Below are 17,709 nucleotides of genomic sequence, written 5' to 3'. Positions count from 1 at the left end.
TTAGCTGCCTTTGGAAAGAGCAAAAATAATTCCCTTTTTGTTTCTCCTCTAAACAGGAGCAGATGTGCCACGGCATATACCGGAAAAAAGTTCTGTGAATTTCATTCTGACATGGTGTCTGGAAATAAGAACAGTTCCTAAAAAGGTTATTTTACTTTTTACAAATACTGAGGCTTAGTTGTATTTTGTCCAAATCTATTAGGTATGACCATGGTGGCGAACCTTTGGCACTCCAGATGTTATGGACTACAATTCCCATCAGCCCCTGCCAGCATGGCCAATTGGCCCCCAAATTGACCCCAATCGGCCATGCTGGCAGGGGCTGATGGGAATTGTAGTCCACAACATCTGGAGTGCCAAAGGTTCGCCACCATGGAGGTATGATAACTTGGTTTTGCTCATTACCAGGGCTTTTGAGGCATGGCTACTGCCTCTGTATTATTTGATCCTTATGTCACAGCAATGGTCTTTGGGACTTGGAATTGTGATGGTCAGATAGATAGTGTCTTTGTTTCCCATGTCAGCACTGACCTTCAGAACTGGCCTTTTGCCTGATTCAGGGGGAATACATCTTCAGATTTCTTCACATTTGTGCATCTTTGCTGATTAGTTCAAATCTGCTGGTTTCTGTAAACTTCTGAACAAACACATGAATTGTTCATATTTGATGTATTGTCAAAAGGCTTTCACGGCTGGATTCAACTGGTTGTTGTGGGTTTTCTGGGCTGTGTGGCCGTGGTCTGGTAGATCTTGTTCCTAACATTTCGCCTGCATCTGTGGCTGGCATCTTCAGAGGTGTATCACAGAGAGAAGTCTGATACACACTGTTACACATGAACTGCTGTGAGGTTATGGAATATTCATGAACATTCTCACTCAAGAGGGGATGGTTAGGAGCCATTGTGATGAAAAGCTCCACATAACTATGGTATCTAATGGTTCTGGCGGCTACTGTAGCAGCTGCAGAGAGAACCTTTCATAGTCTCTTGCTACCACGTACATTCATACTGACCTCTCCTGTCAGCAATATGGATTCTTCTTGGCCTCGCAGCAGCAGGGCAGAACAAGAAAGTAGCCCTTGGGTATAACTTCCTTGTTTTTCTCTGCTGCTCAGGAGAACTGATGTCCTGCTGAACTGCCAGGGGTGGCCAACCTATGGTGCTCCAGATGTTCATGGACTACAATTCCCACCAGCCCCTGCCAGCATGGCCAATTCACCCTATGGTGCTCCAGATGTTCATGGACTACAATTCCCACCAGCCCTTGCCAGTATGGCCAATTGGCCATGCTGGCAGGGGCTGATGAGAATTGTAGTCCATGAACATCTGGAGCACCATAGGTTGGCCATCCCTAGTGTAGGCGGGAGGGGGCTGCAGTACTCAAATGGCTATGAAAAGACACCTTTCACATGTGATCGTTGCAGTTGTTTGAACTGCCAGCTGCTACAGTCATGTAGAGCCTTTTTATCTTGCAAAAGGAAAATAAATATGTTTACTTAAAACATATGCTGCATTTGCAAGAATCAAAGCTACATATAATAAGAGACACATTAAAAACAACACAATTGGGATGATTAACAGCCTGCAGGTTGAGATCTAGTGTATGGTTGCTTGGGTGACTATAGTAAATTGGAACCAAATGGCAGCAGTGATAAATTGGCAGAAAGCAGCCGTTCCTCAAGGAAGGTGGGACTAGAAAAGCAATAAGTTTGTCACCTGTACGTATTCTGACTTTTGAAGTGTTGCCCCTCTAAAACAGGTATGGGTACTTTTGTGCCTTGCTTATGAATTCTATTGTGCTGCAGATTTAAACTGCTTTTACAATCATTACTTCTGCCCCAGGGAATTCTGGGAGCTGTAGTTCTGTGAAGGCATTTCCTTCCATTAGGGCCATGATGGCGAACCTTTGGCACTCCAGATGTTGTGGACGACAATTCCCATCAGCCCCTGCCAGCTGATGGGAATTGTAGTCCATAACATCTGGAGTGCCAAAGGTTCGCCACCACTGCATTAGGGAAATATCACCAGTATCAAAGTACAGATTCAGTGGGCCTCGTCATTCACTCAACCTGAGCTGCAACACCTTCAGCTGCTTTTGCCACCAGGGAAACTGGTCAGTGAAATCTGTTGGGGCTGCAGCTTGGTCATCTGTTTTGACATTTGCGCGTCACTACAGGCTAGGTGCTCAGTCTTCAACAGGGGTTCATCAGGCCCCAGGGGCGTATGGGGTGGAAATGGCGCTGGGGGACAAAAGGTCCTCTGGATGCCCCCCCCCCTTGTGAGTTGTGGAGCCTTGCCTCCCGTGGGTCACAGAGCCCCTCTGTAACCCTGACGTTAAGTGGGCGGGACCGAGGGAGGCCGAAGACCCATCTGGTCACGTGAGGACCGATTTTGCGCCCCCCATGTGACCAGATTAGTTGCGCCTAGGGACATGGGTTACTCCATGTCCCCAGGCAGATATGCCCCTGTCAGGACCTCTAAGATAAGAACAAATTGGAGTATGGTTGATACAATTATATGCCTCTATTACAGTGGTGGCGAACCTATGGCACGGGTGCCAGAGGTGGCACTCAGAACCCTCTCTGTGGGCACACGCAGAGTCGCCCCCACACACACATCTAGGCTGGCCTGGGCCGCTGGGCTCAATTATTATCATTAAGCCTAAAACCTAGTTTTGGGGAAGCAGTAGCCCTGTTAAGGTACATGTTAAACCCTTAACGCATTTTCATGTGCGAGAAGTTCTGCAAAAAGCAGCGATCCTTTTCCTGGGAGTAAGTTCCAATTGGCTGGGCAATGGGGCTTGCTTCCTGGAAGTAAACCTCCTCCTAGGGTTGTCATTCACCCGTTGGAAGAGTTGCACGGTTGCTTCAAAGCAAAGCCACTGACTACCACCAAGCTTACTCCCGAGTAACACATGCCTCGGAGCCAACTGTTTTTTCTAAACTAAAACCTCAGTATTCAGGTTAAATTGCCAACTGTTTTTTCTAAACTAAAACCTCAGTATTCAGGTTAAATTGCCAACTGTTTTTTCTAAACTAAAACCTCAGTATTCAGGTTAAATTGCTGTGTTGGCACTTTGCGATAAATAAGTGGGTTTTGGGTTGCAGTTTGGGCACTCGGTCTCAAAAAGGTTCGCCATCACTGCTCTATTACCTCACAGTTGGATTTCCCACCCAGGTTCCTTGCTTGGGCATCTAACCATCAATGGTTGATGAACCCCACTGAAGAACAGCAGGTTGGAACCTACCATGAGGATGCCGTCTCTTCAGTGGGGGGGAGTCATTCACTTTTCCCGCCCTGGTTTTCTTGGGGTGTGAAGGTTTATAATTTCAGGTAGAGCGGAGCTTGTTACTCCTGTAAGGAATATAGAAGACAGCCCCTCACGTTCCGGGAGAACAGTAAACATTTCCATCGTCCTACCTGGACAGTAAGCGGCATGACCTAACCCTCAGTGAATGACTCCACCCACCGAAGTGAAGGCACCGTCATAGTACGACCCAACCTGTCTTTCTCTGGGGTTTTTGGGGACAGGCTGGTATAAAATCAAGACAGCCCTGTACCATGGATATAACCTTTTTTGAGGGGCTGTTGGAAAGTGAAGATAAAATTTTAGATGATGTGTTTGCAGAGTGATCTTTGTGGATATTTTTCAGCATGGGCCACTAGAGGTCAGCATTATGTAGCCTAGGGAAGCAATCTTGAAAGTCACAACTTGTCAGTGTTCTGGGCATATGTTTTTAAAAGCAAAGGGTATGTTGGCTAGCCGGAGCTACCTGAGGTTTCTGCAATGCTCATGGTATGGTATGGTATGTTTAATTTATATACCGCCCTCCCCTGAAAGGCTCAGGGCGCAGTTGCACAAGAGGATAACAACGATATCAGCAATCAAAACATCATACTACAAACATCAAAAACTTAATATCAATAAACAAGGGTCCGAAAACATAGCATCATAACATCATAAGCATAACATCATAGACATAACATCATAAATATAACGTTATAAATAATAAGCATAGAATCATAACATATAACATTAAGAACAATGATAAACCTAGCAGGGATGAATGAATGCCCCCGTTTGTCTCTTCTATTACCCTCCCCCCTTCATCTTTTACCCATTTGTCTGCTCTGTCGCTATTGATTTTGAAGAGTACAGATTTTATATGCAACTGATATATTTAGTATCACTGTATACCATTCATATACACTGTATACCATTCATATACATTTTATATTGCCAATGTGTAACACTGACTTATTCATCCATGAATAACATTGAAAAACATAGAGGGGAAGGATTTGATGCAGAGACAGAAAATGGCGCAAACATTAAGAATCGTGTGTCCAATCTGTAGTTTTGTTTTTAAAAAAACATATTGGGGATTTCCAGGTCAAAGCAGCAGCAACCAAAAATTCAAAATAGCTGTAAACCGGTGTTCTAGTGCTCAAAACCAGGGTCAAAATTTGAACCTTGGCCGTTCTCAGCTATTTGTTTCTTCTGTTGAAGTTGCTCCGGTTAGAATCTGTGCTCTGATATCTTTGGCCTTGTCTTAATTTGCCCAGTCCACTTCCAGTCTGACTAGCTCTTAAAAATCAAACTGAATTACCGAAGTAATTGAATTAACACCACCATGACAACCAGCAATCTTCCTTACCTACTTTGTTCTGCCTCCAGCCCTTGAGCGTTCTCTGAACTACGCTTAACCTCTGCTAACAAAGCTTATGAGCTTGACAGTCAGTGGGCGATTCTGCACACGAGTAAAATAGGTTCAACCCAGTTCCCTGAGAAGGGTACTAACCTAGGTCAAAGCCATTGTTGTTCCCCACTGCAACCAGGTTGATCCCAGCTCAGAGGGCGGAATCATCCTGTGCTTCTTTGCCGCTCCGTTCTGATTGGCTACTGTTCTACGGCCATGTTCCGTCTATCCCCAATAATATCGTTGCCACAACAAACTGCCACAGCGGAAATGGATGGGATCTAAGAAGGTGGCGTTTTGATTAGCCAGCTGTAACGCATTGCCCAGAAAAACACTCAGCTGTGATTGGCTGAATGGTAACTCCTGGCACCAGGAGATTCCACGTGACTCTACTGGAATCGAAAGCTGAGTTCGAATGCGTGGTTCCCTGAAAAAGTAGTAGTTCCCAACTGGAGTCGGAAATTTGACCGTTACATGGGGCGAAGCTGGTACAAACCCACGTCGATCTCTGCAGTGGTTGAAGGGACGCACTTAAAGCCGACCGTGAAGTTCTGAATCTTTAGTGCGAGTAACATGCGCAAGTGCAGATTCGACCAGTGTGAGAATTTGGAGAGCACAGAAAGTGGAAAAGGGGGCTAAGAGGTGTCTATATTTTCTCCGAGGAAGGTGATGTGAAAATTCATTCTGAAGAAGGAAAGGGAGAAAGCAGATGCATAGAAATTGACCACCATTGATCAATTGCATATTTGCCTCATTTTTAGTAAGGACTGACAAATCTTGAAGGGCAACAGGTATGTTTGCATATGATCCTGTTAGCAGAGCAACAAGCAGAATGTAGCTTTGTGCAGCACTTTATGATAGGAATAGTTCTCTAACTAAAGACCAGTCTTTTTACCTCAGAAATAAACATAAGAGAGCTTTATTTAAACTGAGAGAGAAATAGACTATATACATAAACAAAGTATCACTTATATACATCGATACATTCACTGTTCATCATTTGGTTACAATGTCAAGCATAGTCTACACGAACCTTTGGCACTCCAGATGTTATGGACTACAATTCCCATCAGCCCCTGCCAGCATGGCCAATTGGGGTCTACAGTATTAAACATTTCAGTCAGAGCCTTTTTGGTTGAACAGAACACATCTTTCCTCAGCAAGAGTCAGGGAGCAACTGTTTCCAACAGTTTCCAACTGTTTCCAACTGTTTCCAACTGTCACCTTTAGAATGTTCGTAGAGATCTCCCAGAATTCCGTGCTGCTGCATGCAATCAAGGCTGTAAAATTCAACACTTCTGGCATACAACATCCTTGTTCTTTTAATTTGTGACCATTGTTGAATATTTTTGTAGTATGTCAGGGTGTGACGTTTATCCTGCTTCGTATGATTCAAGTTTGGGATCAGTGTTAGGCAGTTAAATCAAGAGCAGAAAAGTTGTGGGAAATTCCGGTTGTGTTTCCTGCTGCATAAAAGCCGTTGCTTCCATTCCTGTTTCCCATGTCTGCTGCAGCTCAGTTGAGCAGTTACCCTCATTGGAGGGTGTCAGTAATTCAAGCTCTTGACGTCCTGTGAACTAAGGCCCAGCATCACCTTATCAGTATTGTTCTCAGTTACCCTACTTATCTAAACAAAGAGCCTAAACATTTGGCTGTGTTCTGGTTTGTATCAAAAAAGGGCAGACTTATGGTGCCAGTAAGGACAAGAAGACCTCAAAGACAACATAGTTTAACATCTGCTAAATTCCAAGGGGGTAAGTTGGAACAAAGGGTATTTCATCAAGGCCATTACAGTTCTGGTTAGCAACAGAGAAGAAGGGCAAAGAGCAGAAGGCCTACATGCCTTTTGCTTTATTTAATTATGGCTGTAATACACAAGCATAAAGTTACTTTGATTAAAGAAAGAGCCATTTTCTATAGGGATTCAATAATCCTCAGAATATACCCTGCGCCTACACTAGTGTGGTAGAGAGGCAAGTTTGCAGAAGGAGAGGAAAGTCTCTTTGAATGGAAGCAATTTAGGCTGAGCTCCAGAGTGCCTCTTCTCTTCCCTGGCAGGCATTTTTACGCTCCCTGGCAGAGTATGCGGCTGACTTTGGAGCCAAAAGGAGACTTCAAGAGCTGTGCAGCAAACAGGGGGCCTCTGACTACAACACTTTCGTCAGAGATGCGAGGGTCTGCCTGCTAGATCTGCTGCGTGCCTTCCCAGCCTGCAAGCCTCCGTTTAGCCTGCTGATTGGTAATTAGTTGCACTGAATAGACAGAAAGGGGACACTGTGACTCTGGAAGCACGTGGAGGTATCAGAAACAACATTCATTAACTACCCTCAAAAGGAATAATATAAGAGCAATTAGTTGATACATGGGAGCAGCAGTGGCGTCGTGGCTAAGAGCAGTGGCTAAGAGCAGGTGCACTCTGATCTGGAGGAACCGGGTTTGATTCCCAGCTACCGCTTGAGTTGTGGAGGCTTATGTGGGGAATTCAGATTAGCCTGTACAATCCCACACACGCCAGCTGGGTGACCTTGAGCTAGTCACAGCTTTTCGGAGCTCTCTCAGCCCCACCCACCTCACAGGGTGTTTGTTGTGAGGGGGGAAAGGCAAGGAGATTGTAAGCCCCTTTGAGTCTCCTATAGGAGAGAAAGGGGGGATGTAAATCCAAACTCTTCTTCTTCTTCTTATGAGATGCTAGTTCAGGGGTGGCCAACCTGTGGCACTCCAGATGTTCACGGACTACAATTCCCATCAGCCCCAATTGGCCATGCTGGCAGGGGCTCATGGGAATTGTAGTCTGTGCACATCTGGAGCGCCATAGGTTGGCCATCCCTGGTTGATACAACCACAAATACTAGCTATCTTTGGGCTGTGTCAGCCCAAATTAGCCCAAGAGGATGTCTGATGTGCTGCTGTAGATTGCTCAATTCCACAGGGTCAGCTCATAACCTCTCTGGGGACTCTGTTCTTACCTGTTAGGGCCAGTAGCCATCACTCCATGAAGTGGGCTCCCCCTTTTTTATTCTGTGTGGCCTTTCTTCATCTTGTGGTGAATCCAGGGTGGTTTTTAAAGGCCTTTACGGCAGTTTAAAAGGCAGCACAAGGCCCTTACGCAGCCTGGGACCCTCATTCACCCCTTAGAGACCGCGTGGCTATATGCACCCCTACTGGAGGCCTCTGCATTCAGCAGAGGCCAATTTCTGGTGGTTCCTGGCCCCTCAATGATACGGCTGGCCTCCACACGGGCCAGGGCCTTTACGGCCCTGGCCCCAGCCTGGTGGAACACTCTTCCTCCAGCTGTCCGGGCCCTGCAGGACCTTAATGAATTCCGCAGGGCCTGCAAGACTGAGCTGTTCCACCGGGCCTTTGGAGTGTCCAGTCGCTGATTAGGATGCCCCCCCCCTCTGCTCATTTACCTTAACCATTCTTTTGTTTACATCTACACTACCCTCCTAAGGAGGAGTCCGGCCATTCCCTCCTTTTGGGGAGGCTTTTTAATTAATTGGGTTATGGGATGCCTGTTATTATTGCATTGACCGCTATTTTAATGGTTTTAATGGATTTTAATATATGTAATAATTGTTTATTTTATGATAAACTGGATATATGTTGATGTTGTACACCGCTCAGAGCCCCAGGGGATGAGGCGGTCTACAAATCTAAACAATAAACAAACAAATAAATAAATAAAGCCACCAGCACACTGCAGATCATGACAGACGTTTCATGCCCTGGTTTCAGATTCTGGCTTGTTGTACCCCAGGGGTCTTCAAACTATTGCCCTCCAGATGTTCATGGACTACAATTCCCATCAGCCCCTGCCAGCATGGCCAAGTGGCAGGGCTGATGGGAATTGTATTCCATGAACATCTGGAGGGCCATAGTTTGAGGACCCCTGTTGTACCCTAACAGACTGATAATCACACTAGCCATAGATATTTAATTAAACCACAGTTTCATGTGTTTCTCTGAACTGCACTGCTATTGATTTGATTCCCTACTCCTCTACAGGAGGCCTTGGGCTAGTCATAGTTCTCTCTGAACTCTCACAGCTCAGAGAACCTACCCATTCAGTGTTGGGATTCAAATAATGTAACAACCGGTTCTGGTGGTGGGATTTAAATAATTTAACAAGCGGTTGTTTGCAAGAGGCATTTTAACCACCGGTTCTGCCGAAGTGGTGCGAACCTGCTGAATCCCACCACTGTACCCACCTCACAAGGTGTCTGTTGTAGGGGGGGAAAGGGGAGCTGATTGTAAGCCGCTGATTGTAAGCCGCTTTAAGATTCCTTGAAGATCGAGAAAAGCGGGGGTATGAAAAGCAACTCTCTCTTTTTTTTCCCCAGAGCACCTTCCCAAATTACAAGCCAGACCCTACTCTGCTGCAAGGTACTGTAGCATCTGACCTTGGTTGAATCCTAAAACGGGTACAGTGTGTGTTCGTGGAAAGTTATTACCTGGATTTGCTGAGAGGAGAAATCTGTCCCCTTACTGAAGTGGAAAAGTAGACCTCTTTGCACAATGATCTGAGGAACTGGAGACTATATATTTATTATTAGCATCTGAGTGGCTCTAGAACCGTCTCTTGAATTCTTTCCGGAAGTGGTCTCCGGGCAGTGGTGGGATCCAAAAATTTTAGGAACAGGTTCCCATGGTGGTGGGATTCAAACTGTGGCATAGCGCCAATGGGGCTGGGCGGGGCATGACGGGGGCTTGGCCGGGCATTCCGTGGGCGGGGCATTCCTGGGCAGGGCTGTGGCGGGCCTTGGCCTTCTGCGCCCGATCCTTGGGCGGGAAACGAATGCACGCAGGCGCAGGCTGCCACGCACGCCGGTGCACCTCCTGCTAGACTGCTTCAAGTTCTCCGCGCTACTGCTGAGAGGAAGGGCGTAACTAAGGCAAAAATCACGTGGCAAAATCACCAATTAGTAACCCCCTCTCAGCACACACAAATAATTAGTAACCTATTCTCGTGAACTTGTGAGAACCTGCTGGATCCCACCTCTGTCTCTGGGTCCTCTCTGAACCAAAGATACCCCTTTCTAGTTCCATAATTACAAGACAACAAGGAATAAGCTCTTCACTCTCCCAGCATATACAAAGCTTTACTGTTGCACCTCCACAGAGCCAAACTCTTCTGGGAAGACACAAACCTGCTCTTTTCCTGCTCAGGATTCAGAGCAGACTGTAGACTTTATGTTCAGGCCATCCCTAGATGGACAGGGTTCTGTATTCACTAATGCCGTGAACATGTGTGCATTGACTGCCTGCTACTTCTCATTCCACATGAGCACAGTCAGCTTCTGCCTCAGTTTCCCATGACCTCTCCAGAGATGCAAAACGTTACCCCGTGGGCATGGATGCCACGAAAGATGCAGCAGTTGCAGAGTGGTTCTCCAGTCATTGTTCAAGTCAGAGCTCATACCTGCCTTCCATGATTTAGTAAGTCAGCTCCCATGTGGGACTGCACAGGTACCATGGTGGTGCACTTACCTGTCACTATTGTTCATCAAGTGTTCACTTGTGTAGTCACATGAAGTCGGTACGGCGACGCAATGAAGAAACGAGACACAGCTATACACACTGCCCAGAGCCCCCGGGGATTGGGCGGTTTATAAATTCGATAGATAGATAGATAGATAGATAGATAGATAGATAGATAGATAGATAGATAGATAGATAGATAGATAGATAGATAGATAGATAGATAGATAGATAGATAGATAGATAGATAGATAGATAGATAGATAGATAGATAGATAGATAGATAGATAGATAGATAGATAGATAGATGGCACCTTTTATTAGGGTTTGGGGAAGGCGGGAGAGCGGGAGAAGGTTGTGCAATTCATAGCCTTCGGGGGCAGTGTACGTGCAGGAAGAAACGTCTCCGTCTGGGTCAGTTCCACATCTGGGGGTCTTGTGACCCATGACTCAGGCATCTGGTGACCTATGAGTCAGGGGGATCTCGTGATGGGTGTGCGTGTGCGCCCAGAAGGGGACAGATGGCGCGGGCATTCCTGTGCTCTTTCTGAGCCTCTGCTGGGTTCGCGGGCTCACCCCTACAGTCACACATCCCTCCCTCCCTCCTGCCACACTGTGAGCTCTGCTGAATATGAGTGAGGCTGCCGTTGTTCTGGTCGATGACTGTAAATAAATGATTTGGCATTTGGAGTGAGGCTACCTCTCTCCAGTGGGGGCAGTGAGGAACAGAGGAAAGGGGGCTCCTCCCCCTCCTAAGTACGTCTGAAAAAGGGGGAAGTAGTATGTGGGAGGGGAAAAGAGCATTATCTGGTGCTTTTGATCTTCAAAAACCTCTCCTGCAGAGTGTGCCGTTCCTGTTTATGGCTGCACAGACAGCCACTTGATGATAACAGTTAGAGGGCAGCGCAACTCTGTTTTTCTGCTATGCAGTATGGTGATTGGTTGAGTATTCTTGTAATGAAAATCCTTCTGAACTGTCAGTGTTGGTCTCACAGAGCCTCTACAGCAGACCTGGGCTGGATGACCCTGACTGGCCCGTATGACAGACCTGGCCCTGGCCTAAGAGGACCTGTTTAGAACTGCGCTGCTCATTCTTCCGTTAACCCTCCCCCTCCCCCCCTCACCTTGCCACTGAGCCGGAAAGGGCCTCTGAGAAAAGTGTGGAAATCCCCTCAGCGCAGTGGCTACAGAGGCGTTCCCCTCCTTTAGAAAGCCCCGCAGAAGCAGGACCTGCCTTGGCTGCCGGCTTCTGCAGGGCTTTCAAAAGCGCCTCCCCCCTGCCTTGCTGGGGAACCAGGCGCCTTTGAAAGCCAGCAACCAAGGCAACCGGCTTCTGCGGGGCTTTCAAAGGCGCCTTTCAAAAGCGCCTCGCCCCTCCTGCCTTGCTGGGGAGCGAGGTGCTTTTGAAAGCCCCGCAGAAGCCGGCAACCAAGGCAACCGGCTTCTGCGGGGCTTTCAAAAGTGCCAGTCGATGAAAAAAGTAGGTCAAGGGACTTAAGTCTCCCCACTTGCTTGATTGTCACAGTGGACAACTATGCAGGTAGGTTAAGCCTGGGATTCTTTGTGCCAAATAGTGTTGTATGCAGAACTGTTGCCACTGATTCCAAGTTGATCTGTGCACCTGTCTGTCACTTATCAGCCCCTATTATGCAGAATTGAGTTCAGCCTTTTGGCCCGGCCCTCCACAATATTTTCTGTTTCTTATGCGGCCCCATGGAAAAAATAATTGCCCACCCCTGCTCTACAGAGAGTCAAAAGTAGTGAGTTAAAATTATTTGCAAAGTTACGTACTAGCAGATTTCAGGAGAAAGCAAAATTCAGGGGTTGTGTGTTACACTGCGCAAGCACGGGGAATACTGGCGGAATCTGTATTGGGTATGGAATTCAGCATCCCGAGAATCTTGGTTGTTGTGGTTTTAAAAGTTCTCACCCCTTTATGGCCAAGGAGGCTTTCTTGCACGTGTGTGAAATTGACCATCAATGCACTTACTGGTCTGTTGATTTATCAGTAATCCAGCAGCATGAAACTGAAAAGAATAGCAGGGCCGGAAGAACTGTTGGGTGGGGAGGGAAAGGTGGGGAGGAGCCAGAAAACCTGAAGAGCAAGTAACACCTGGCCATCTTTTTTTGCTTTCCCTGCAAAAGCATGGAAAATATCAAACTTTACCCGCTTTTGTAAACTGCAGGGATTCTCTGATCTGCAACACTGTGAGTTCAGGGGTGGAGAAAACATGTGCACGGCCGAGAATCTAACTTGAAGGGAATGTTCACCCTCTGTGAAGCAGACCACAAGCACATAAATGGCCGCAGATACAAACAGGCAGCACCTGTGATGAGGGATTGACCCACTGACTGCAGACAAGGTGCACTTGATGTGGGGGGTAGGCAGGTATGATGCCTGTACGCCCCCACCCCCTTTCAGGTTTCTGGCTTCTGGCTTGGGGGTTGTTGGTTGACCTGGTGATGCCAAGAGGGCTTCTTACCAGTTGTGCCTTTTCTTGGGTCAAAATCACCTGGATTCCTGCCTTATCCGCATCTAGGTCGGCTGACTCTGGCAGATGGGGCTGCCTCTTAGAAGCTGCAGCTGGGACTGGCCTTTGGGAGCAAACAGCTTCCTGTTCTTGATCAGGGGTCTGCAACCTGCGGCTCTCCAGATGTTCATGAACTACAATTCCCATCAGCCCCTGCCAGCATGGCCAGTTGCTGGCAGGGGCTGATGCTGGCAGGGGCTGATGGGAATTGTAGTTCATGAACAGGGGCTGGCAGAGGCTGATCAGAATTGTAGTTCATGAACATCTGGAGAGCCGCAGGTTGCAGACCCCTGTTCTAGATCAATTGACAAAGGATAGGTCTGTTGCTGGCAGTTACAAGCTGTGATAACAGAACTGGATCAGAAGGCCTCAGACTGTGCCATCCTGAGGAGCCGTCGGCAGGGGAGGGCCGCTGCCAGTGGGCCCTGCTTGTGGGTTTCCCAGTTGTGTCCGACTGGCTGCTGTAGGGAATGCAAAACTGGGCTCAGTATACCACGGCGCTGATACGGTGCAGCTGCTTTTGTATTCTCATCTCTTTGCCAGCTGAATTAATTGGTGTCTGGGCAAAATTTAATGCCCTAAACCAGGGGTGGCCAATGTATGGCGCTCCAGATGTTCATGGACTACAATTCCCATCAGGCCCTTCCAGCATGGCCAATTGGCCATACTGGCAAGGGCTACTGGGAATTGTAGTCCATGAACATCTGGAGCACCATACATTGGCCACCCTTACCCTAAACTATCTAGGGCTGGGGGTTCTTAACAAGAACACTTGTCTGGATGCTCAGAGCATCTGCAGAGGTCTGTTCCGTGTTCCTGTATTGCCTCAAGTGCTCTGGGTGGTGAGAAAGGTGGCCTTCATTCCCTAGGGAGACTTGCCTCTTCTAGGCTAGCTTTCAAAAACCGGCTTATTTACAGGAGGTTTTAGGAACCTAGAATATTTTAAAATGTCATCACTTGGGTTTTTTTAAAGGTGCTGGGGGGCTCTTGCTCTCTCTTTTACTTAGACTTGTGCATATTTTGGCAGTGTGGCTTACTTTATTGTGATTTTAATGCCCATCGACAAAGCACGGAAAGGCAGAATAGCAATATTTTATTAAAACAAGATTCCCCAGGATTAAGTGCAGGGCATCAGCGCCCTTTATAATTTTCCGAGACTAGAAGTCGCAGAATAAACAGGGCAACTGAGCCACATCTGCATAATATCTGCAAGGCTACAACATTTGGCTTTCTGCCTTGCCGGAGGGTGGTTCTCTTTTCCTGCCTGCAGCGCTGCCTGTGCTATCCCTCTGGCCCCCCTCTCCTTCTGCATTGGTGTGGATTGGTTTTTCCTTTTCTTTTCTTCCGTTGCAGCTCCAGTTTGTTTCACCCGGGAAAGACGCGTTTCGTCTTCAATGTTCTGCAGTTTCCATCCCATCTAGGTGAGCGGCGAAGAGGCGTTTGTACTGGCTGGCTGGCTGGGCAAGTTGCCCCCCTGCTTCAGAAGACGATGGAGGACCAGAAATCCTCCAGGCCAAAGGTATCCAGCTGCGTGTCTCAAAGCGTGTGTGTGTGTGGGGCGGGGGGGGGGGGTGTCTTATGACAGATAACTTTTGCAAATGTTGGCAATGAAAGCTGTATTTTCCACTCACCTGTGGCGATGTCGGGGTTTAGTGGTGGAAACTAAGCAGTCTGGGAAATCTGTTTTAGGAAACATCTGGGTTTCCCCCCCTTAAATCAGTCCAGGAGACAGAACCTTCAAAATGAGCTCATTCCCTCAAATACTCCTACCAAAGGTGGATCGGGTGGGGGACCATATCTTTTGTTGTTGTTGTTGTTGGGGTTCAATGTTTTTTAAGGACAGAAGCAGGGAGAAAGGGAAGGCAAAGGCTGACATGTGTGGTACAAAATTAAGAATAGGCCCCACTGCCCTTTGACTAGAGGCCCAACCATTAAAACTAAGGACGTTCTGGCAGGTCTTTCTGGATGCACCAAAAGCCATTAAGAAGAAGAAGAGTTTGGATTTATATCCCCCCTTTCTCTCCTGCAGGAGACTCAAAGGGGCTTACAATCTCCTTGCCCTTCCCCCCTCACAACAAACACCCTGTGAGGTGGGTGGGGCTGAGAGAGCTCCGAGAAGCTGTGACTAGCCCAAGGTCACCCAGCTGGCATGTGTGGGAGTGCACAGGCCAATCTGAATTCCCCAGATAAGCCTCCACAGCTCAGGCGGCAGAGCTGGGAGTCAAACCCGGTTCCTCCAGATTAGATACACGAGCTCTTAACCTCTTACGCCACTGCTGCTCCCTAAACCCTCTAAAAGGGAACATGTTCGTTTGTGAATGAGTTTTCAGACAATACAATAATTGGGTTCTCGGGCAACCACATTTTTATATTTTATCAAGGCAAAGAATGCTAGATGCGCCTGGTCAAGTGAAATGAGACATATTTCAAAACATAAAACTCCTCTGTCCTCAAATATGATTCCCTCCTATTTGAAATGCGGGGGGGAGGGGGGGCTCAAACAACCATAGCCATGAATCCCTGGCTCTGGGGCAAATCCTTTTGTTCCACACAGGAATCTCGAAAACAAAGTTTAGACTGGCAACTTGACACCTCCCTAGGACAGAATGTAAAACTAAAGAGGTTTGGATAGGGAGGCCTGCATCTTTATGAAGACTGTTGAGTCTGGTCACTGATACTCTTTTGCACTCCAGTAATCACAAAGAAGTAGAATCGTAGAATCACAGAGTTGGAAGAGACCCCAAGGGCCATCAAGTCCAACCCCCTGCAATGCAGCAATACACAAGTATAGCAATATTGACCTTGGAAAATTCTGGCGGAGGCCTGTCCAACCACCATGTTGCAGGTTGGAGTGAAATGTTGGGCTCCAAGCCAGAAAAGTCTGAGGAAGGTTCCTTTCACACATGGGCCCCTACCGCACACGCAAAATAATGCATTTTCAAACCACATTCACAACTGTTTGCAAGTGGATTTTGCCATTCCGCACAGCTTCAAAGAGCACTGAAAGCAGTTTGAAAGTGAATTATTCTGCATGTGCGGAATGAGCCATGCACTGACTGAATTTTTGAAGGAAAGTTGAACCTTTTATTTTATTTATTTTATTTTATTTTATTATTCTACTTTTATACCGCCCTCCCCCGAAGGGCTCAGGGCGGTTCACAACATTAGGCAGGACAGTGGATATATTAAGAATTAAAACAATTTAAAAGCAGCATTCAGTTTCTAAATCAATTAAAATAAGGATGGCATCCGGCTATTAAAATCTCTACATAAGGGAACAGCGGGCTTTAGTTGTTTCTAGACACCCTATCAGCGGCTGGACTCTCCAAAAGCCCGGCGGAATAACTCGGTCTTACAGGCCCTGTGGAACTCGTTAAGGTCCCGCAGGGCATCCGGACGAGCTGGAGGAAGAGCATGGCTCCACCCAGGCAGGGTAGTCAGGGTTAAGTAAAGTAATGCCCTGGTCCCTGAGTGGAGGCCTGCCGCGCATCATAGAGGGGGCTGGGATCATGAAAACAGATTTAGCCTCTGCTAATGCAGTAGATAGGCGTGGGACGTGTCAGGGCCAGGAGCGGTCTCTCAGATACGAAGGTCCCAGACCGCGTAAGGCCTTAAAGGTTAGCACCAGTACCTTGAAGACAATCCGGAACTCAACTGGGAGCCAATGCAAGTGATGCAACACGGGCATGATGTGATCTCTAAAGGCACCTCCCGTGAGCAAACGAGCCGCCGCATGCGGATCAGCCACAAGGGGAGGCCACCGTAGAGCGAGTTGCAATAGTCTAGCCTGGAGGTGACCGTTGCATGGATTACAGTGGCCAGGTCCGCCTGGGAGGAAGGGGGCCAGTTGCCGGGCTTGTCGAAGATGAAAAAACTTGCGAAACCGAAAGTTACATGGGCCACCTGGGTCTCCATCGAAAGAGACGAATCCAGGTGGACCCCCAGGCTGCGGACAGAAGGGGTCGGTGCCAATGAGACCCCCCCCCACACCGGCGGCTGGAAATCCCCCGCCCTCCCCCCACGGCCTAGCCAGAGAATCTCCGTCTTCGTTGGATTCAGCTTTAACACTTACCAGAGTGAAGACTGGGATGTAAGCTTCACAGACCCACACATTGGAGATGTGATAACGTCCTCCTTTCCATTTGACATGGTGATGGGAAGGGCCAAGCTCTCTTGGCACGAGAGAGTTCTTTTGGGGTTCCTCGGCTCCTCTGTGCATATCCTGTTTAAAAGTAATGGGCAATTTTACACCGGTGTCAGTTTTGTGTGTTTTATTGGCACCCTCTTGTTTTGTCCACAGGCACCTTTTTAAAACTGAGAAACTGCCACAACTTCACATATTTGCTGCTACTAAGAGCTGGGGCCCTCCAGCATTTGTTCGCCACCAGCGGCCCAGTGTTTGCTGCATGAACATAGATTATTATGCACGAATTTAAATCTTTGAGGTAGCTGTAGTGAAGTAGCTTTAATGGGACATTTTGCATTTGATAAAGAAAGGTCTTCTGTCACATAAGAACATAAGAACTAGCCTGCTGGATCAGACAAGAGTCCATCTAGTCCAGCACTCTGCTACTTGCAGTGGCCCACCAGGTGCCTTTGGGAGCTCACGTGCAGGATGTGAAAGCAATGGCCTTCTGCTGCTGCTGCTCCCGAGCACCTGGTCTGCTAAGGCATTTGCAATCTGAGATCAAGGAGGTCAAGATTGGTAGCCATAGATTGACTTCTCCTCCATCAATCTGTCCAAGCCCCTTTTAAAGCTATCCAGGTTAGTGGCCATCACCACCTCCTGTGGCAGCATATTCCAAACGCCAACCACACGTTGCGTGAAGAAGTGTTTCCTTTTATTAGTCCTAATTCTTCCCCCCAGCATTTTCAATGAATGCCCCCTGGTTCTAGTATTGTGAGAAAGAGAAAAATTTCTCTCTGTCAACATTTTCTACCCCATGCATAATTTTATAGGCTTCAATCATATCCCCCCTCAGACGTCTCCTCTCCAAACTC

General features: G+C 47.5%; 1 protein-coding gene across 1 annotated transcript in view; it reads left to right on the top strand.

The window, feature by feature from the left end:
- Positions 1-17,709, top strand: part of MTRR (5-methyltetrahydrofolate-homocysteine methyltransferase reductase) — a 47,404-nt gene that overhangs the window by 18,053 nt on the left and 11,642 nt on the right. The window contains exons 8-11 of the mRNA XM_048515567.1: positions 57-145; positions 6,758-6,938; positions 9,040-9,082; positions 14,062-14,227. Coding sequence (XP_048371524.1) covers positions 57-145; positions 6,758-6,938; positions 9,040-9,082; positions 14,062-14,227 — 479 coding nt within the window. The remainder of the gene's footprint in view (positions 1-56; positions 146-6,757; positions 6,939-9,039; positions 9,083-14,061; positions 14,228-17,709) is intronic.

The sequence above is a fragment of the Sphaerodactylus townsendi genome, linkage group LG14 (genome assembly GCF_021028975.2).
Source record: "Sphaerodactylus townsendi isolate TG3544 linkage group LG14, MPM_Stown_v2.3, whole genome shotgun sequence".
Classification (NCBI taxonomy): domain Eukaryota; kingdom Metazoa; phylum Chordata; class Lepidosauria; order Squamata; family Sphaerodactylidae; genus Sphaerodactylus; species Sphaerodactylus townsendi.
The sequence above is the reverse complement of the archived record's forward strand: the minus strand, read 5'-3'. Positions and strand labels throughout refer to the sequence as shown.